Source organism: Staurois parvus, unplaced genomic scaffold (genome assembly GCF_062004578.1).
Source record: "Staurois parvus isolate SC_StPar_1 unplaced genomic scaffold, SC_StPar_1.0 ptg000659l, whole genome shotgun sequence".
In the NCBI taxonomy this organism is placed as follows: domain Eukaryota; kingdom Metazoa; phylum Chordata; class Amphibia; order Anura; family Ranidae; genus Staurois; species Staurois parvus.
The window spans coordinates 453,117-472,782 of record NW_028318455.1 but is presented as its reverse complement, the minus strand read 5'-3'; the positions used below and the strand labels follow the sequence as shown (position 1 = coordinate 472,782).

General features: G+C 38.7%; 1 protein-coding gene across 1 annotated transcript; it reads right to left on the bottom strand.

Annotated features, from left to right (window-relative positions):
• Window positions 1–6,617: 6,617 nt before the first annotated feature.
• LOC149448747 (bone morphogenetic protein 2-like) lies at window positions 6,618–11,175 on the bottom strand. The gene is made up of 5 exons (XM_089694304.1): window positions 10,884–11,175; window positions 10,496–10,638; window positions 9,379–9,501; window positions 8,963–9,152; window positions 6,618–7,403 (listed from the first exon to the last, which is right to left on the bottom strand). The coding sequence occupies exons 1-5, from the start codon at window positions 11,173–11,175 to the stop codon at window positions 6,997–6,999; spliced, it is 1,155 nt and encodes a 384-aa protein (XP_089550430.1). The 3' UTR covers window positions 6,618–6,996.
• Window positions 11,176–19,666: the final 8,491 nt, after the last annotated feature.

The following is a 19,666-nucleotide window of genomic DNA, read 5'->3' as shown; positions in this document are numbered from 1 at the left end:
CATTAACAGAGCAGATAGCCATGCTTCAGGTCAGTCTGTGACACCTTTGTCAACTTCAGAATGAAACAGAAACTAGCACAGGTCTGCACCTGAGTAGCAAAAGGAATATGGCACTTTTCCATATTGAAAACTGCAACAGATCCCCACCACCTTGTGAAAGGGAATGTCAGCAGTAAGCTCACATCTCTCTTACTGCCTGTGCAGTGATTACAAACCATGAGCAGGGACTGCAGGGTTAACAACCTTCCTTCTCCCTGTGCTGAGCAGTGGGCAGGGACAGCAGAGAGATTGGAGAGAGGGGTCTGGCTGCAGACTGACGCTCCACTCTTGATAGAAAACGTGACCTCCACTCCAACTTTTTTTTTTTTTTTAAAGAATAAGTTTGTCTTTTAACAAAAAATAATAAATGTACATTTGTTTGCAGGTAAATCATCTTTAACCCTTTCTTGTCCGGCCTATAGTAAAATGACCTTCAATGATCGCGGGGCTGTGCTGCAGTGGGATCTGTCACTGGCTTTGTCTATCAGATACAGCCAATGACAGATCTGTGTATCGGCCAGTTTCTGGTACCATGTGACTGCTGTGACCAATCACAGCAGGTCATATGACAATTGTAAACAATGAATGGCTTCCTTTCATGTCATCCATTGCATATAATTGTGTTGCTAGCTGTGATTGGTCACACTGATCACATGGTACAGACTGGGCCAATCACAGCCCATCTGTGTCATGTGATTAGCTGTGGCCAATTACAACTAATCACAACAAAATAAACTGAACAAATCGATTTAATTCAGTAAAATGCTTGTTTATAGCAGTGAAATTAATTGCTATAAGCAATCAAAATGTGTGAAAAAAATTCTGATCACTTCCCCAGAGTAGTGCAATGTTACTATGGTAACACTATATTACTCTGGTCACGGTGTGTTATAAAAAAGATAAAAATAAAAAAATGTGTGCTTTCAACATTCAGTGACCCTGATAACCCTCACACCAGTTACAGTATATGATGATGCTGTACTGCACTGGTGACATTTGGGGGTTGTCTGTGTGCCTTCAACCCTGAGGCAGCCAGGCACCCCCATTAACCCCCAATCGCTGGTGTAGCATGAAGATGCATATGCTGTGAAAATATGTATCCCTGCAGCAACTGCTCATGCACTGGAATTGTGCAGGGGAAAATAGCAGAGTGCTGAGCTGCAGCTGATGAAAACACTTACCTCCTTACATGCTGGACTACAACACAGGCAGGTCATCGTACACGAAGGGATACACAAGGATACATTTTCACAGCTGCTGTAGCATGAAGAGGGGGTTGGGGGTCTGTCAGTGGAGGGGGGGTGGTATTTGGGAGGGTTGGGGTCCGTCAGGTACCTCTTCGGCTGCAGCTTGGCAGCAGGTACGGAGCAAACCCGCTCGGCTGTCACGGTGTAGCATGAAGATCAGCAGCTCTGTGCTTGGCTTGTCTTGTCTGAAGCGCAGTTGGTGCAGGGGATGCATATTTTCACAAGATACACATTTTCATGTTACTCCAGTACCACAGCAATCGGGGTTAATGGGGGTGCCTGGCTGCCTCAGGGTCTGATGCGCACACACACACCGCCAAATTCAGATCTCACAAGCATAATGATTGCTGCGAAAGCCAAGCGCAGAAATCATTGTGCCTTGAGAAGCTCACACTGAGCTGTGAGCTGCAAACAGGGAAAAGAGTTTATTTCAAAGTGTTCCTGTAAAGAGAACACTTTGAATTAGAGTAATAAAAGCCCCTTTAGCGCCCCTTTTAAATTTTTAACAAAATTAACCCCTTTACTGCTGTCTGATCACTGCTTGCATGCAACAGTACCTGGCTGCAGAGTGGAGCTCTAGACAGGAAACATGAGACCTCCAATTACTCAAGTTGTGTCTATTGGTTGTTTGTTACATTAAAGTTGATTAAAGGATAAGTTCACCTTTCGTTACATGTTACACCCACATTCAGGGTATAACATGTAACATATTACGAACGAACTGGAGCCAGCACACCACTGTTCCGGTGTTGTGACAGCTAGCGGGGGATCAGTGAGCGTGATTTTGCACATTCCAGCTTCAGTAAATAAACCCCATTGTGTCTGCAATATGCGGGTAAATAAGTTCTTCACAACTTCAAGCAGAGATAAATGATATAAAGGTTAGTATCTCATGTGTGCATGAGGGAGTTGCTGTGTGGTGAGCAGCTCCCAGGAAATACCAAATTGTTTATAGTTCAGTAGGGAAAATTGCCTTTCAAAGTGAATAACCTAAGTAAGTATACACAAAACCCCAGTGCACAGGAGTAACTCTAAAGCTTGCACCCAGGTAATAGATTGCTGCTGTGCATAGGTAATTTGAACCAAAATATGAAAAAAACCAACAAAAAACAACGCAAATCAACACCTTACTTCAATCAATGGTTTAAACACCTAGAAGTGAAAAAATCAATAAAGGTACCCTTCAAAACATAATAATTCAAAGAAATGTCCAATTTCAAAATTATATATAAGAAAAAAGTCCTTGCTCCCCAACCAAATGGTGAAAAAAATCAAATGTCCAAAACGAGATAGTGCTTCCACCAATCACCAGTGAAAAAACCAATATCAACCGCACTCACCAGATGAAGGTGAGTAATGCAACTTTTAGGATGTATAGGGATCCTAAGCCCCCTCTAAGCCTTCAGGACTCCTTTCCACCATGTAGAACATGGGGTATTTCCTCCACTTGCTTTTTTTTTCAAAGTGAATAACTTATTTACCTACAGAAAATCATCTTCTTTGTATTTGGTGTTTTACAAGTGGACGTTTTTCTCAGTTTATTTGTTAATCACTGTAATTTCTTAGAGTATTAATTTTTCGTTGACATCAATTAAAGTGGTAGTAAAGTCAAATTCTTTATTTATACCTACAGGTAAGCCCATAATATGGCTTACCTGTAGGTGCAGTAAATATCTCTTAAGGTGCACTGTTTAGGAGCTATTTACTTAACCGGACACTTTTCCCCCCTTCCTATCCAGGCCAATTTTCAGCTTTCGGTTGTTATCACACTTTGAATGACAATGCGTGGTCATGCAACACTGTACCCATATCAATTTTTTAGCATTTTTTTGAGACAGATAAAACTTGATTTTGGTGTTATTTATTCACCACTGGGATTTTTATTTTTTTTTGCTATATAAATGAAAAAGTCCAAAAATTTTGAAAAAATGTGTTTTTCTTATAAAATTTTGCAAATAAATAATCTTTCTTCATAAATCTTGGCCAAAATTTTCTCAGTTATCTTTTTAGTGTAAAAAAAAAGTAACTCAGATTAGTTTATAACCAAAAATGATAATTTTTCTAAATTTTTTTTAAATTTTTTATATTATATATATATTTTTTTAACATACTGTCACCCTAGCAGTACAGTGTCACCATAGTGACACTGTACTACTTGTGGGGGGTGATGAAGATTTTTTTTTTCTTACTCTGATTGCTTTTACACCCATAAAGGCTGTAAAAGCAATCCTGTCTCCTTCTCTGGCTGCATTCTTGCAGCCATTGAGAAATACTGTGTAACAGCTTGTCGCTGTTGTGAATAGCCTTGTACCATGTGAGCTCTGTGATCATTCACAGATTTCACACGTAGTAAGCAATGATGGCAGAAGTGACATCTTGCTTACTACTCTTCATGTGATCACTGATTTGCCAAACAAAAAAAAACAATATATACCCCAATTTTTTTGTAAAATATGAAAGAGGATGTTACGGTGAGTAAAAAGATACCCAACTTGTCACGCTTTAAAATTGTGCACGCTCGTGGAATGACGTCAAACTGCGGTACTTAAGCATCTCCATGGGTGATGCTTTAAAATGTCTGCAGGTTAGCAGTGTAACGTTACAGGGGAGGTCTAGTGCTAGAATTATTGCTCTTGCTCCGATGTTCGTTGCGATACCTCACGTGTGTGGTTGAACACTGTTTACATATGTGGACGTGGCCTACGTATGCGTTCAAGACTACGTGCGAGCACAGAGGGACGAGGGCACTTTAAACTTATTTATTTATTTATTTATTTTTGCACTGTTCCTTTAAAAAAAAAAAAAAACTGTAATCACTTTTATTCATATCACAAGGAATGCATGCATCCCTTCTGATAGAAATAATTAGTGACAGGTCCTCTTTATGGAGAGATATGGGGTCAATAAGACCCCACATCTCTCCTCTACAATGTAAAGCATTAGGTCCAAAAAAGCAATGATCTAGTGCTTTACAGGAGAAAAAAAAATGTCCGGAACCGGAAGTGACACCGCTCTTGTCCTTCAAGGGCATAGATATAAGTGGAGGCCATCTTTTTTTTACTAATCTCTATGCCCAGCGCTGGGATCGTTCGATGGTTTCTCAGGTAAGGCTGAGAACTATTGAGCAGCGATCAGTGGCGGTGAGGGGGCGGGGTTTTTTCGGCACCTGTATCTGTGCTTTTTTTTTTCATATCAGCCTATAACCGATAGGGGTTTTCGTCTGAAACGTTTCAGCCACCGAAATTTTGGTGCACCCCTCGTTTTTATGGACCAAGCTCTTCCAAGCAAACTGTTTCTTTTACTAACAGATGTGCCTGCTGGGAGTGCTGCATAAATTGTATGTAGCATTAGCATGTATGTAGCATTAGCACAGCGTTTTGGCAGCAGTACAGCAACTTCCTATCCCATTTCTTGAACAAAATTTTGCGCTGCTGAGCCGTTCAGAGGAAGCTTTGAATTTTATGAATGAATACAAGGCTTCCTCTGACTGGCTAAGGTGGAAGTCATGACAACATCCACTCACCTCTGCACCTTAGCCAATCAGTGGAAGCCCTGTATTCATTTAAAACAAACCTTCTTTTGAATTCAAAGAATTCAAAGAATTTGTTCAGTCTGATTCAGTTTTGTCCTGGGAATGGGACAAGTCTCCATACCGCTGTCCGAACACAACAACTTATACTGTATGTAGCTGATGCTATAAATACAGTTTATACAGCCCTCACAGTGAACACATCTGTTAGTAAAGGAAATAGTTCATTTAAACCAGCTTGGTCCAAACAAGTCATTTAAAGTCATAATAAATCTGAAATTAGGCTTAGTGATATTACAATATTTATGTTAAATTCCTATGGCTAATACTACATTGTGCATGGAATACAAAATAGTATTTAACCACTTGTAATTGAAATAACGGCTAATTATTTTAAAAAATGGCACCTGAACTCAGGAACTCGGGTGCATCCTAACAGGGTTAAAAGCTGGACCCATTGGATGTCAGTGACAGCTGTGGTACAGCACTAAAAACAGGGGCTGATAGATGATTCTAATACATCTATGAAATACAAGAATGCTCCAGGACTCAAGAGAGGTATAGAGAGGAGAAGGGTCTATGGCTATATTGGTATAAACAAGGGTGGATAAGGAAGGAAAGAGACAGAACACAAAGCTTAATGACATCACTATTTTTTAACATTTTGCTTCATTAAAACAGATCTCTGTTTTACAAAAATTTGCAAAAATTATGCACATCCAAGTAAGTGATAACTAAAGGAGACCAAAATATTGTTTATATATATATAAATATACACACACACACACACACACATACATACACACATTTATTGTTAAATAAAGCACTTTTTTATGTACATATTATACAAGCAAAGCATTTTGCAAACATAATAAATGAAAACATAAGCATCCCACTTCATAATTGTGGCCACACAGTGGCAATTAAAAATGTACATGAATACATTATACTGATTATCTTTACAAAATATACATTATACTCCAGTCTGTTAAATTATTTAAAAAAAATATGCAAAAATATAAAATGTGACATCAATATTATACATTAAAATTTGCTGGTTAACTCAGTATTTCTATCATTTTAACCTAGTATGGTGTATTTTAAATGATTTGCCTGAATAGTAAATTAGGAAGAACAGAAATGTTTGGATTGGCTGTGGAATTTTCATTCTGCCTGGCATAGTAAAATGTTCGTGAACTGGCAATGAGGACCATGGGATCCCTTACCAATTCACTTCATTCAAACAAACTGACTTTACAGTCCAAGCTCCCCTTGGCAAGTCCATATAATGGTATATGTGTCATCACAATAAAGTGCAATCATAAGGCTTCATCCATACAAGTACACTTCCTGGCCCCTTGATTTGGTGACCTGCAATCACCATGGACTAGTTATCAAGCATAGGGACCTATGTTTATCCAAAGTGTGTCCTAGATGGGAGAACTATGCTCTAAGGGGTAGGCTGGTAAGGGTGCCAGAAGAACCTCTAAATAGATAGATATAGTTTCTGCAGTGATCAATCAATGACAGTAATAAAAACTCAACAATGTAATCAACTTCTCATTGCAGACCTATCAAAATGACCCACACAAGCTTTAAAATACTTCCTCATTTCTGAAAATGTTTTTCTGTGCCAGCAATGCCCCACATCAGCTGATGCTGTCTATTCAGCTGGCTTGGATATCCGACTATCACTTTTGGATACAAATTATTATGAAGCTCATGGAATGGAAATACAACTCCTCACTAGCTACACTTTCCACATGCATAGGGTTTGTTGTTTGACCTACAGACAGAGAATAAGCAAGTTAATGAGATTTAGTGTTTATCCTACTGGATAAATAATGCTATTTTGGCTGACAATGCAAAAATCTCCAGGAATCACACCAGTTTACTACCTGGAGATCAGAGGGTGTAAAGACGACATTCACACACATGTAAATCACCTAATATGTTGGGGTAAATATCCCCTTTCCAGTGTGCATTACAGGGGTAACAGCCATGAATTTCTCTGTACCCATTTAAAAATAAAATGTATGATTAGTAGCATGGGCAGATTAGTTCACTAGGCTGATCAAAAAAGATCAGATAATATCTGTGAATCTGCCCAGTTCGGTAAGGACCCCAGTATGAGCCAGCTGATTTGCTTGTAATGTACTGTTGTTTTCATATATTCACCCTTCAGTGGCATCCACAGCTACCAGCCACCATATCATCATATTGTTTTAAAACAACATTTTCATCATCATCATAGTAAAGCAAGTTTATAGAGAAAAGTTTGTCGGGAACACAGCATGGACTGTTGACACCTTGTGTTAGTTTTAGTGCATTAATTATAGACTGCACTGTTGCATGGTTGGTGGGTCGCATGTTTTCTCCCAGTGGGAATGGACATAATCCCTTACAATGATAAGCGTTGTATCCTCTTGGAGAGATGATCCATCCTGACCACCCAATCTCTTCAAAATCTACATAGAGTGGATGTCTCTGGCAAGGCAGATGCCCATCTTCCTGTAGAGCTCTAGCCACCCTGGTTCTATTTGAAGCTGAGACGTAAGGTTCATTGGGTATTGACAATTGGTTGTTATCTAGATATAAGATGATTTAAGAATATTATTGACAAAAGAACACCAATTTAAATTATTTCATGAATGACACTATTAAAATGGCATTAAACCCTAATAAAAAATGTAATATGCAATTCTTAAATGTGGTGGCTGCATTTGTTTTTTTTAAAGGCTTTTTATTTTTTATTTACATTTGGTGGTCTGGCCAGTAAGTCTGTTATTTTTCAACTTTCTTTAAAAGGCCCAGCTGTACAGACAAAGTAGCAGTTAGAGGATTGAAACAAACCATTTTATACTGAAAGGAATGCTTACAATGGTCAGCTGTTATTCATTTATGTAAAACCTATTCGCGCAGCCATTTATCAAACACAATTTTTAAGGAAAAAAATACACTTAAATGCATTTTAGTGCACACAAATACAATATAATACCCAATCGAAAAAATATAAAAGATGATGTTTCAGTAAGTAAATAGATACCAAACATGTCAAGATTTAAAATTTCGCACACCTGTGAATTGGCAACAAACTACAGTACCTAAAAATCTCAATGGGTAATGCTTTAAAGCCTTTACAGCTTACCAGTTTAGTGTTAAACATGAGCTCTGGTGCTAGAATAATTGTTCTCACTCTAATATTTGCGGCGATACCGCACATATGTGTTGCAATTACTGTTTATATATTCTTGTGGGACCTCTGTGTGAGTTTGCATTTGCACATGAACATGGAGGAGTTTTTTAATGTTATTCTTTTAACCTTTTTTTCATTTTTTAAATTAAAAACTTATGCTATCACAAGGGATGAACAGCATCCTTTGTGATAGCTTGGGCAGTGACAGGTAATCTTTATTGAATGCTCAGGGGCCTATAAGACCCCTGATCCCTCTTTTTCCCTCCTAGGCAGCATACAAACACAGATCAGTTTGATTGGCTGGCTCCCTGGCTGGTACTTTCCAGGTAAAAAAAGAGACAAAACCAGAAGTGAACAAACCCTCATTGTTTCTGGCTTCATTTGTCACAGAGGAGAGGGAGGAATGAATGTGTGCAGTTGACCTAAGTGCTTACAGCCATAGATGGATAGGATCTTGACTGATTCAGCAGAGTCCAGCCAAGATTTGATCCATTTATGGGCAGGCTGGTAGTATTGAAGTCAATCTATCTGTTGACTTCAGTACAACCAGCCTGTCGGATTTTGTTGATATGATCATATGATGTTATAGCCACCAGCAGTGACAATTAAGTTCTGCTGGTAGGGAAGGCTCCCCACTGGCAGGACACAATAGCACTGCAGGAAGGATTACTCCATCAACACTGACTGTGGTGGAAGGAGAGAAAACTGCATAATATTTTGTTTTTGGGGTTTTTTTTGGGGGGGGGGGGGTAATACAATTTCAGTATACTGTTTTACATAAAGGGTCTGCGTATATGCATTTAATTGTATTTTCAATTTCAATGTAATAAAAATAAGTGATTTATCATATATGGAACATATAGACTGCTTGGCATTTCTTATATAAATGAAATTAAAAGTCTTGTAAAAAGCAGATGAACTAATGCAATAGAATCATTATAATATTTTTACCTGGCTGGTTGCTAAATAACACAGTTCCTCTTGTTTCATCATCAGTGAAAAGAACAAGCATAGGCTGTTTACTTTCATGGTGGTCTTTTCCTGAGGCAAAGCGGATATTAGCATCAGCTGGTCCTCCTCCCAGACTTCTCACTGTTACAAGAATGCCCTGATTGTTGCTGTCATCATTCCAAATGCGAACCTGTTTGGTAAAAATAACCACAATTTTTATGCCACTATTAATATAAAAATGTGTTTGGACCTGTTTGCAGAACAGCATCTTAATGGCTTGATTGTAGCAAATAAAAAGGTATAATTGTTACATGCATAAAACTCCTGTCATATGCTAAAAATTGTATAATATCAAGGTGAATACACACACACACATTATTTTATACATTAATGTAAAAAAAGCATGTAATACTCACAGCTTGTGTAATTGAAAAAACTTCCCATCCAGGAGAATAGATTGGAACAAGTTTTGATGACAGCAGTTTTCTTCCTTGTGGCAAGTGCATTTTATTTTTATCCAAAACAAGATGCACACTTATCTAGGAAACAGAAATACACTAGTTAAACTCCATGACAACAAATGAGGAACTCTAAGCATAACAATGACTAAAGGTGGCCATGGATAGGTTGACATTTCAGCAGGAACAGGCCGAATTTTGATCTGTCAAATGAAAACATTGCATAACTTTTGTCAGTTAGTGGCTACAGCCAATCAGCTACAGCCGCTTATCAGTTTATTCTGACAGTGCTACTTCGCTCTGCCAGAATACAGTGTCTCAGCGGGAAGGGTTCCTCCATCCACCTTGTTTGTGTGGATGGGAGAATCTGTCAAATTGTTTTCATCCATCGACTGGCTGAATGGAAAGAAAAATTCTCATCTATTGACAGCTTTAAAAAATAACAAAATTACATTACCTCACCTGGTAAGCAGTGAGTCATATCCTTTATCTCTTTAGGAGCTTGCTTTTTGGTGCCTCCTGTTGGCTTCTACATCACTGTAACTGTGTACTAAAGAGACTTAGCAGCTGGCAGGAGGAACTACAGTATGCAGTAGGAGACAAGGTATCTGGCATACCCCATCTTTTTAAGAGAGAGTGTATTTGAGTCATTGCCCACTGGAAAGGTAAGTAATAAACATCTTTTATAGGAAGGAATTCAGTTTTACAAGTCAATGGAGTCACTTTAAAACTACTGTCAGACTAAAAAGCAATAATTACAAGCACTTTTTGAAGCTCAAACTAGAACCTTTCTATTGGTTTTGGATAGAAAGAGGTTTCCCATTTACTCAGTAAGAAAGTAATCTTAATGGGGTCACACAACAAAAAATGCAGAAACAAGCTTTTGTTGCTGTCTGTGTGCTTAATAGAGAAATTTTCATTCAATTCTTGTGCTGTCAATCATATAGGTAATAAGAAGGAATTATCCCACTGGAGACATTGACAGCAATAAAAGTCTGATAGAGGTTTTAATTATTGTATCCAAAGATAAAAAACAATGCTTGGACTTTTATTTTACGCTATTGCTGCTCCTCACCTGACAGAAGTGATGCCTTTTGAAATGAGAGTAATCTGTAGGCTTCGGTTTCAGTTTGAAAAGATGCAGCTCGGCTGTTAGAATTTTCTCATTTTTAGTCACGGTCGAAAGGTTGAACAGAAAGTACAACTGGTCACTGTGAACTGAGATTAGAGATTTTGACTTTATAACTACATTCTATTTCAAAGTGTAAATTAATACAATGTAGGAGTTTAAAGGAGTTATGGCTCCTTTGCCCATAAAATTTGTTTGTAAGAACAAGACATTAAACAAAAACATAGCAATGATTCACATTTACTTAAAACTACACTAAATGGTAACTTTGAAAAAAAGAAAGCAAAAAAGGTAAAAAAAAAGAATCAACATCTACAGCAATCATAAGTCTTACCTTTGTCAAAGAAACTTCTAACGGTGTTTCCCTCTAGAAGATTGGGATCCTTGGTAACACCATCTGCATCAGCAATGGTATTATAAAGATCAATCATATATTGAGGTGGTTGCTTAACATGATGTAGAGAATGTGGGGGGTCATCAATTCCAAAAACTTTCAGCAGTCTTCTAAGAGCCTCAGATCTTATTTGTGTTGGATGCTCTGCTGTGATAGCAATGTCCCTTAAGTTTTCAGTGGGCCGTGCAGTACATCCATGTACAAAAATAATTAAAAAGACCAAATCCAACATTGTTGCGTCTACCAACTTCTCAGGTTGCAGCTTTGTCAAGAAACTTGTGGTGAAATGATCGCCGGTGGGCTTACTGACACAATTTATAACAAATCCACAAGACAGCTGCCTATAAGCTTTAAAACAAGATAGAATTAAGTCAAATATGCAAAACAGCAATCAGTAAATGTAAAGAAAGCTAATTGCAGTGCTAACAAGGTGTGAAGCAAGACCAGCAATGCTCTGTTAGCAATTATCCTACAGTACACAGTTTATGTGAAATTGGAAGCTGTTATCCTGTGTGCTTTCCTTATTTTAAAGGAAAATCAGGGAATCTTGTATAAGAAGAACAAGCAACAAGATTTAAACACCTGGAGAGGATTGATTTGTTTATCATTTTTCTGGACTGAATGTGAAATTATTCTATTGTGCATGGCTGAATGAGGACTGTTTGCTCACAGTGGGAGACTAACTTCCTTGTAATGAATTTATTAATGGGGCAAACAAGAGAACACTGACTTGCATGCATTAAACCCTGTTGAGCAAATAGCAAGCACACCTAAGGTGGCCTGATGTCTAAGTAAGACAGATATACTACAAATTAGTTACAGCCTTAAAATTACATACAACAATCTGTTGATTTTAGCTGAAATCCTTAATTGGAAAGATGTAAAAAGACAATAGATTTTTTATTCTTTTACGACTACACCATACTTTAAGTCATAATATATGTAGCCTAGGGGCTCTCCTATCTGGTTTCTAAACTGATTTTATCTGAATATGTTTTAAAGTAGCTTTCAAATACACCAAACAAACACCATTTTATGTGTCTATGAAGGCACCAGCTTTTAATGGCTGTAATAGCAAGTATGCATTTATTTTTCCTTTATTTCACTGACATTGTAGTTTAGATGAATAAAGAAAATCACAGAAACAATATGTTGTTTTCAAGAGCACATCTACCACATTCTGTTGATTATTGCCTCTGGCAGCTGCTATTGTGCACTGATATGTGGATTGGACTGTGCATTTTCATTGACTAGATCAAAGTATCAAAAAGAATCTAATGAGAAACAAGACTGCTTGTCTGCATCATTGAATCTTGTCTCTTGTGCAACATTTTTCCATTGTTTTCTAATCTACAATCATTATGTGTTTTAACTTCTTCTGCTCTACAAACTGAATGAAGCATAGAGCAGGGTCACGCCTAAGATATTATATTTAAAGTTATTTAACTTCGTTTACAGTGAAAAAATTAGTATAAACAAATACACTACTGTTGTCCCATTCACGGTACTATGAAGACCTAATGTTTTTGCTGTAGTTTGCACAGTATTGTGCACTGTGGAACCAATAATAACAGAATATGAGACTCTCTTTTTGTGTTATTATACATTTCCTGGTCTTTGTATCTGGAAAACGTATCCAGGAAGTTCTAAGATTTAGAGAATTTAAAGTGTTTCTCTACAAACATCACACACCTTTATGCGATCATAGAGAATGTTTCTACACCATAAGAAGCCCTACAGAAACAAAGGTGTCTACAGACACCAAAGGGCATATGTATAAAGCATTGAAAAAGACTTTCATCAAACATTCTCTTGTGGGGAATCAAAAACTGTAATTTAAAACACAAGCACCAGGAAGATTTAACTGCAATGAATGTTTGCTGAATGTCAGATTCAATGCTCTATAAATATGGCCACAAGGTTTAAGGTGATTTAACCTCCCTGGCGGTATGATTATTTCAGATTTTGGTGCTGAAAGCGGTACCATTATTTTGCATGGAAATTTGGCATTTTATATTGTAGGCCTGTAATTTTTAGGAATAACTCACTGAAATCTGTCCGAACAAGAGTCTAGTAAACATCCCGGGTAGGATAAAACTTGAAACACGAAATCATAAATTATAATTTAATAAATAATCATAAAAAATAATAATAAAATAATAAATTTAATTCAATAATATAATCAAACCAAAAACACAGAAATTTGAAATATAGCGCCAAGTTCGCACATCACTGAGCAAAGTCGCAAAATCATTTTCAGTGTCTGATGACGAATTTCCCCACTAATAATTATCACTCAATTCTGCAAGTGGTTCTGATTTACTATCGCTGTTCTCTAGCTGGTCTAAAACCACTTTTGACCTAATGGGACGCTTTTTGGATGCCATGGACATTTCTTAGTTTCAAGGCAGAAAGAACAGTAAAAATGCAGGCAGGGCACAGGACAAAGCACTCGGGACAAAATGTATGTGAAATGGTTTGATACAGTAATGTTTTACTATGTGATTTTAGTGTATGTCACTTTTTGTCATTTTCAAATTCCCCGCCGTTCCGTCCCCTGTACGTCCCGACGCTCGCAGTGGACGGAACCCAGATGACAGATGCCGGCATCCGCTGGATTACATTGCCAGGGACACTGCAGGAGGGACATCGCGGGATTGCGGAGCAACGCCGCATGGTAAGCCCGAGTGTAGCTCAGGGTTACCGCTTGTGGTACTGAAACTTTACCCCGAGCTACACTCGGGAATACCGCCAGGGAGGTTAACTGATTATTTACCATAGGTATTCCAGAGATATTAGTATTATCTGGTTCTGCTAAAACCCTGATGGCAGACTGATGGGTAAAGGATATTAACTGGTATGTATATTTTGTTTTGCAAACAACCTTCTGTTTTCCATTGAAAAAGTTACACCAGAGATTTTTCCCCGGACTCCTTAACTGCTAATGTGGTTATGATCCCTAAATCGGATCGAGATCACTCTTCCTGGGCAAATTATAGGCCTATCTCTCTTTATCAATATCGATATGAAGATTCTTACTAAGATCTTGGCTACTCGATTGAATTCCTTCCTTTCTCGCCTGATCAAAAAGGACCAGGTGGGATTTGTTCCCCACAGGCAGGCCGGAGATGCTATCAGACGTATTTTACAATTGCAACATTTGGCCCATACTCGTAAACTCGATATGATGCTCTTATCCTTGGACATCAATAAGGCCTTCGACACTTTATCCTGGCCATATCTCATATCGGTCCTTCACCGCTTTGGCTTGGCCCTTCCTTCTTACGATGGATCTCTTCGCTATACACATCCCCTCAAGCGAAGCTTAGATACTACAGATTTGAGTCTTCTACGTTCTCGGTTGCCAGAGGCACTAGACAAGGTTGCCCACTTTCCCCTTTACTTTTTATCTTAGCCTTGGAACCGTTGGCAGAAGCCATTCGTATACATCCTGATATTAAGGGGATTGATGTGGCAGGCTCCCAACATAAATTGTCTTTGTTTGCAGATGACATACTATTGTCAATCTCGAACCCGGGGGTTACTTTGCCCAATTTGCTCGCAGTTCTCGAATCTTTTGAAACCCTTTCAGGTTTACATGTCAACCCAGCTAAATCAAGAGCTATGTCAGTTACCCTCCCAACATCACTTTTGACTACTTTGAAGCAAACGTTCCCTTTTCAATGGCTTTCGGCCTTACCATATCTAGGAATTAAGCTTACCCCGACATATGACGGACTGTATCAGGCTAACTTTCCCACTGTCTTTCATGAGTTGACCGAGCTATTGTCCTCTTGGTCTCATTTCCCGCTTTCATGGTTCAGCAGAATTAATGCAATCTGTATGACCTATCTCCCTAAACTACTTTACCTATTTCGTGTTTTGCCAGTTCCAGTACCTTTGCATATATTGCATATCCATCAGCGAAAACTTCTGTCCTTTATTTGGAGCTCCTCTCGACCCAGAATTAGCAAACATATCTTATTCTCACGACGGAGTGCGGGCGGGTTATCTGTTCCAAATCTCCAGTCTTACTATTTGGCGGCTAACATTGCCCCCTTAGCTCATGTTCATGCATCTCACCACTTCCCCCTGTGGGCTGTTGTAGATATGATGGACTCTCACCCGATACCGCTCTCCTCTTTGCCATGGCTTCCTATCTCTCAACGTCCATCTACCCTTAGCCCGACGCTGACGCTTTCGCTACGTCTTTGGGATTCTATAAAATATTCCGCTGGCCTTATCTCTCCTCACCTGCCGCTCTTACATCTATTGCATAGCCCATTATTCCCTCCAGGTAGGGATAATCCTAGACAGTTTGCCTGGTGGCAGGCGCATGGTTTTTATGATGTTCACTCACTCCTATCTCCCACTAGATTAATTACGTTTGACGCTCTGCGCTCCTCTTATAACATCCCTCTCCGAGAACATTTTGGTTATCTTCAACTTCGTCACTTTATTAATACATTAATACGTACGCATCCGGGACCTTATTGTCTGTCCCCCTTTGAAAGCCAGTGCAGACATAGACCTCATGCCACGGGTTTGATCTCCTTGATTTATTCTTCTATTATATCTTATAGAACCCCTCCAGTTCGCTCCTATCATCAGCGTTGGCAGTCTGAATTAAGGGGGACCTTGGATCAACAGGACTGCCAGAACATGACCCAAACATTATCTAAATGTGCTAGGAGTGTCATTATCCTTGAGAATGCCTACAAAATTCTATACTGATGGTATTATGCACCTGCTCGCCTAGCTAGTTTTATCCCTACATATTCCACGGTCTGTTTTCGGGGATACCAACAATTGGCTCACATCTGGTGGACTTGCCCTAAAGTAAGCAGATTATGGATTAGGGTGTATGCCCTCCTCCGCACTATCCTTCACACAGACATTAAGCGTAACCCATATGAAGCGCTTCTATTTAAACCACTGGAGGGCCTTCTCCATTCTGAACGGCAGCTGGCATCACACTTATTTATGGCAACTAAATTGACAATTGCGAGGTCTTGGAAGACTCCTGTCCTTAGTTTTGAGGCTGTCAAAAACCGGATGAACTTCATAATGGTTAATGAAAAACTGACGGCCATATTGTTGGATACCCATACAAAATTTCTGCAGATATGGCGTCCCTGGCTGGATATAGCTCAACCCTCAAGATTCGACCAGTCCCTTCTGTCGATACGAGGATGGATTTTGCTGTGATCCCCTCAGAGCCCCTCCCTCCCCTTTTTTTTTTTCTTCTGTTGTTGTTTGTGTTGTTCGTGTCTCTCTACTGTTTGTCTTTTCCTACCCTCCTGTTCAATCTGTCCTTAAACATATTTTACGGATTATGCTTGCTGTTTTATGCGCTACATCCGCAATACTATCTATGCAATCTAGATTGGTTTATAAACTCTAGGTTATGAACATGTACTATTTTTTGGAGAGGCCTCTTCTCGTGCCTCTCCCGTTTTCTATAATGTTGATGTAGTAAAACTTCCCTTTAGAGTTTACATTATCATTGACCCACAAAGGTTTGTTAACCGTTCCCTTCCAACCCCTTCCCCCATCCTTTCCTACAGGGAACCTATGTAAACTTTTCAGCTTATGCCTTTATCGATGCATGCCTTGAACCAGCTTCCCTTCATTTAATACAATTTATAACTGTTGGTCATTGAATCTATGCTCTGAATGTTTGTTTATCTTTGCTTAATATTCAATAAAGCTCTTTGTAAAAGAAAAAGTTACACCAGAGATAAGAGCTATTTTACATTATCATGGAATTCATGATATACTTATGCTCCTGTCAGATGATCGAAAGATATTCTGGAGGGGGTTTAATTTCCTAAAATTTGACTATTATCTAATACCCATACTATATCCATATCCAACTACAATGTGTGCTTTCGTATTACAGACATACATTTATATGAAAGTATTTATTTTCTGTAGTCAGGTTAATCCTTAATGTATTTAAAGCAGAGCTCCAGCCATTTATGTGTGTTAAAAGCTGCTACAAAAACTATTGTTGCTGACTTTTAATAAACACATACTCACCTGTCCCAGGGTCCAGCGACATGCTCGCCTGTGCCTTCCCTTCTCTCCTCTCCTGGTGCTGGCATCTCAACTGTGGGCACCAGACTGTGACAGCTTGCGGCTTCACAGCTGGGTGCCCACTGCGCATGTGCGAGTTGCGCTGCGCATTCTGATTGGTCAAGCAGTCTTTTAGAACCTGTGAAGGTTCCCAGGAGACTGTGGGAAGAAAGAGGGGGGCCAACTTCCGGCTCACTTTGCCGCGGCTGAGTCAGAAATGGGAGCGGGTACCTGTCAAAACCAGGTCTCTGCTCCCCCTCCCAAAGGTGCCAAATATGGCAGTGAAGGGGGGGAGGAGGCAAACAAGCTCAGCTTCAACTTTTGGGTGGAACTCCGTTTAAATGTCCAGGGGTAATGAAAACCCTTGTGACCCTTGATGCTTTAGTATGCACTGGTTCACTCAACAATAAAAACAATAACTTTTTAAGTGCTTTGCACTTCAAAATTATTTTTATATCTTTATTTAAACACTAATGGGGCCTTTATTTTGTAATTTGTTTAAAAAAAAAAAATCTTAATTTTATTAACCATTTCCATACCGGGCACTTTTACCCCCTTCCTGCCCAGGCCATTTTTCAGGTTTCAGCGCTCTCACACTTTAAATGACAATTGCGCAGTCATTGTACCTGTTTTGCCTCAAAACAAAGTGTTTTTAACACTACTACAAATCGCTCACTAATACACGGATTAGGCTTAATAAATATTAAAGCAAAACATGATTTATTGAAGAAGTTCTGTTAGTATAATAACATAAGAATTGTCAGAATTGCAAATCATATTTAGATCATATTATAGCAAGAATAAAGCATCAATACATCACCGGATATTGTAGCATCACCCACTGCCCAGTGACTGGGGGACTCCAACAGTCAGCAAAGGGGAATCCGGGAAATCACCGCAAGGCACGTCTGCCGCATCTTCAATGAGTCCCAAATTCACCTAGAATCCCCCGTCTTTTATATACATAGTTTGGAATGTCTTTATCTACTGCCATGCGCAGTATCTCCTGGTTATATAACGTCATGTATGATTCTGCGGAGTAGTTAGAGTCAACGCGTGATCGGCTGTGCCATCACGCGTAGTTACCTATTTTGATGGAATGCACATCTGGTGAATATCAGCCACATCTCTGGTTTCAACTGGTTTAATGTACACTTCCAACATGTTATTTTGAACTCCAGTTACCCATCTAATGGTTATAATCGTTAGCATTATGACAGTTGAGTGTCAATCACTTCTCATCCATACATCCTATACACTCATGTCACATATGTATCACAGTACCCAAACTAAATTTTTTATCATTTTCTTCACACAACTAGAGCTTTCTTTTGGTGGTATTTAATCACTGCTGGGGTTTTTATTTTTTGCTAAATTAACAAAAAAAGACCGAACATTTTGAAAAAAAACACGTTTTTCTTTGTTTCTGTTATAAAAATTTGCAAATAAATAATTGTTCTTCATAAATTTAGGCCAAGATGTATTCTGCTGCATGTCTTTGGTGAAAATAACCCAAATTAGGATGTATTTTTTAGTTTGTAGGAAAGTTATAGAGTTCACAAACTATGGGATATATCTGAATATTGATCAATCCTGAAGTAATGACAGCCAATCTAATTTCTTGAGGTCCAAGAATGTAAGAAAAGTACAGATATCCCCCAAATGACCCCTTTTTGCAAAGTAGACAGTCCGACGTACTTCATAAGAGGCATGGTGATTTTTTTGAAGTTGTATTTTTTTTGTCAATTTTTCTTTCGGAAAATGAAAAAATTAAAAAAAAATATTTTCACAATTTTTTTTTTACATACTGTCACCAGTGCAGTACAGCATCATCATATAACTGGCATGGCGGTAATCAGGGACACTGACTGGTGACAGTATGAAAAAAATATATATCATTTTTTTATTTTTTTTTATTAATTTTTTTTACATTGTTTTCTTTTTTTAAAGAGTTACCATATTAACATTGTACTACTTTGGGGAAGTGATCAGTTTTTTTTTTGTTTGTTTTTTTTACACAATTTGCTTATAGCAAAAAATTACTTTGCTATAAGCAAGCATTTACCTGAATGACATCGATTCATTCAGGGTTTTTTTTTTTGTTTTTTTTTGTGCTTAGCTGTGATTTGGCCACGGCTAATCACGACACAGCTGGGCCCAGCTTGTGCATGTGATCGCTGTGACCATTCACAGCTAGCCACACTAGTATACAATAGATGGCATGAATGAAGCCATCCATTGTATACAACTGTCATGTGACCTGCTGTGATTGGTCACAGCAGGTCACATGGTACCGGCAACGGGGCCAGTACTCAAATCTGTCATCGGCCGTGTCCGAGGTACACGGCCGGTGACAGATCGCTCTGCGGGCGCGCAAACTGTGCATGCCCAGGAGGATGCCATTCCATCCAGAACGCTGAAGGATTTTGCCGGCCACCAAACGGCCATTGGCCGGGCGGCTAATGGTTAATAAGTAGAGAAATTGACAAAAATGTGAAAAAGTTTAGTTTTGGTTCAATTGAGGCAAAATTTAATATGTATAATTAAAACTATTACAAATTGTTTCACTTATTTAGTTTATTCTATGTATCCAGTGTACAGGAACACTGAATATGTGTAGGTTTCAATACATACTTTTTTTTATA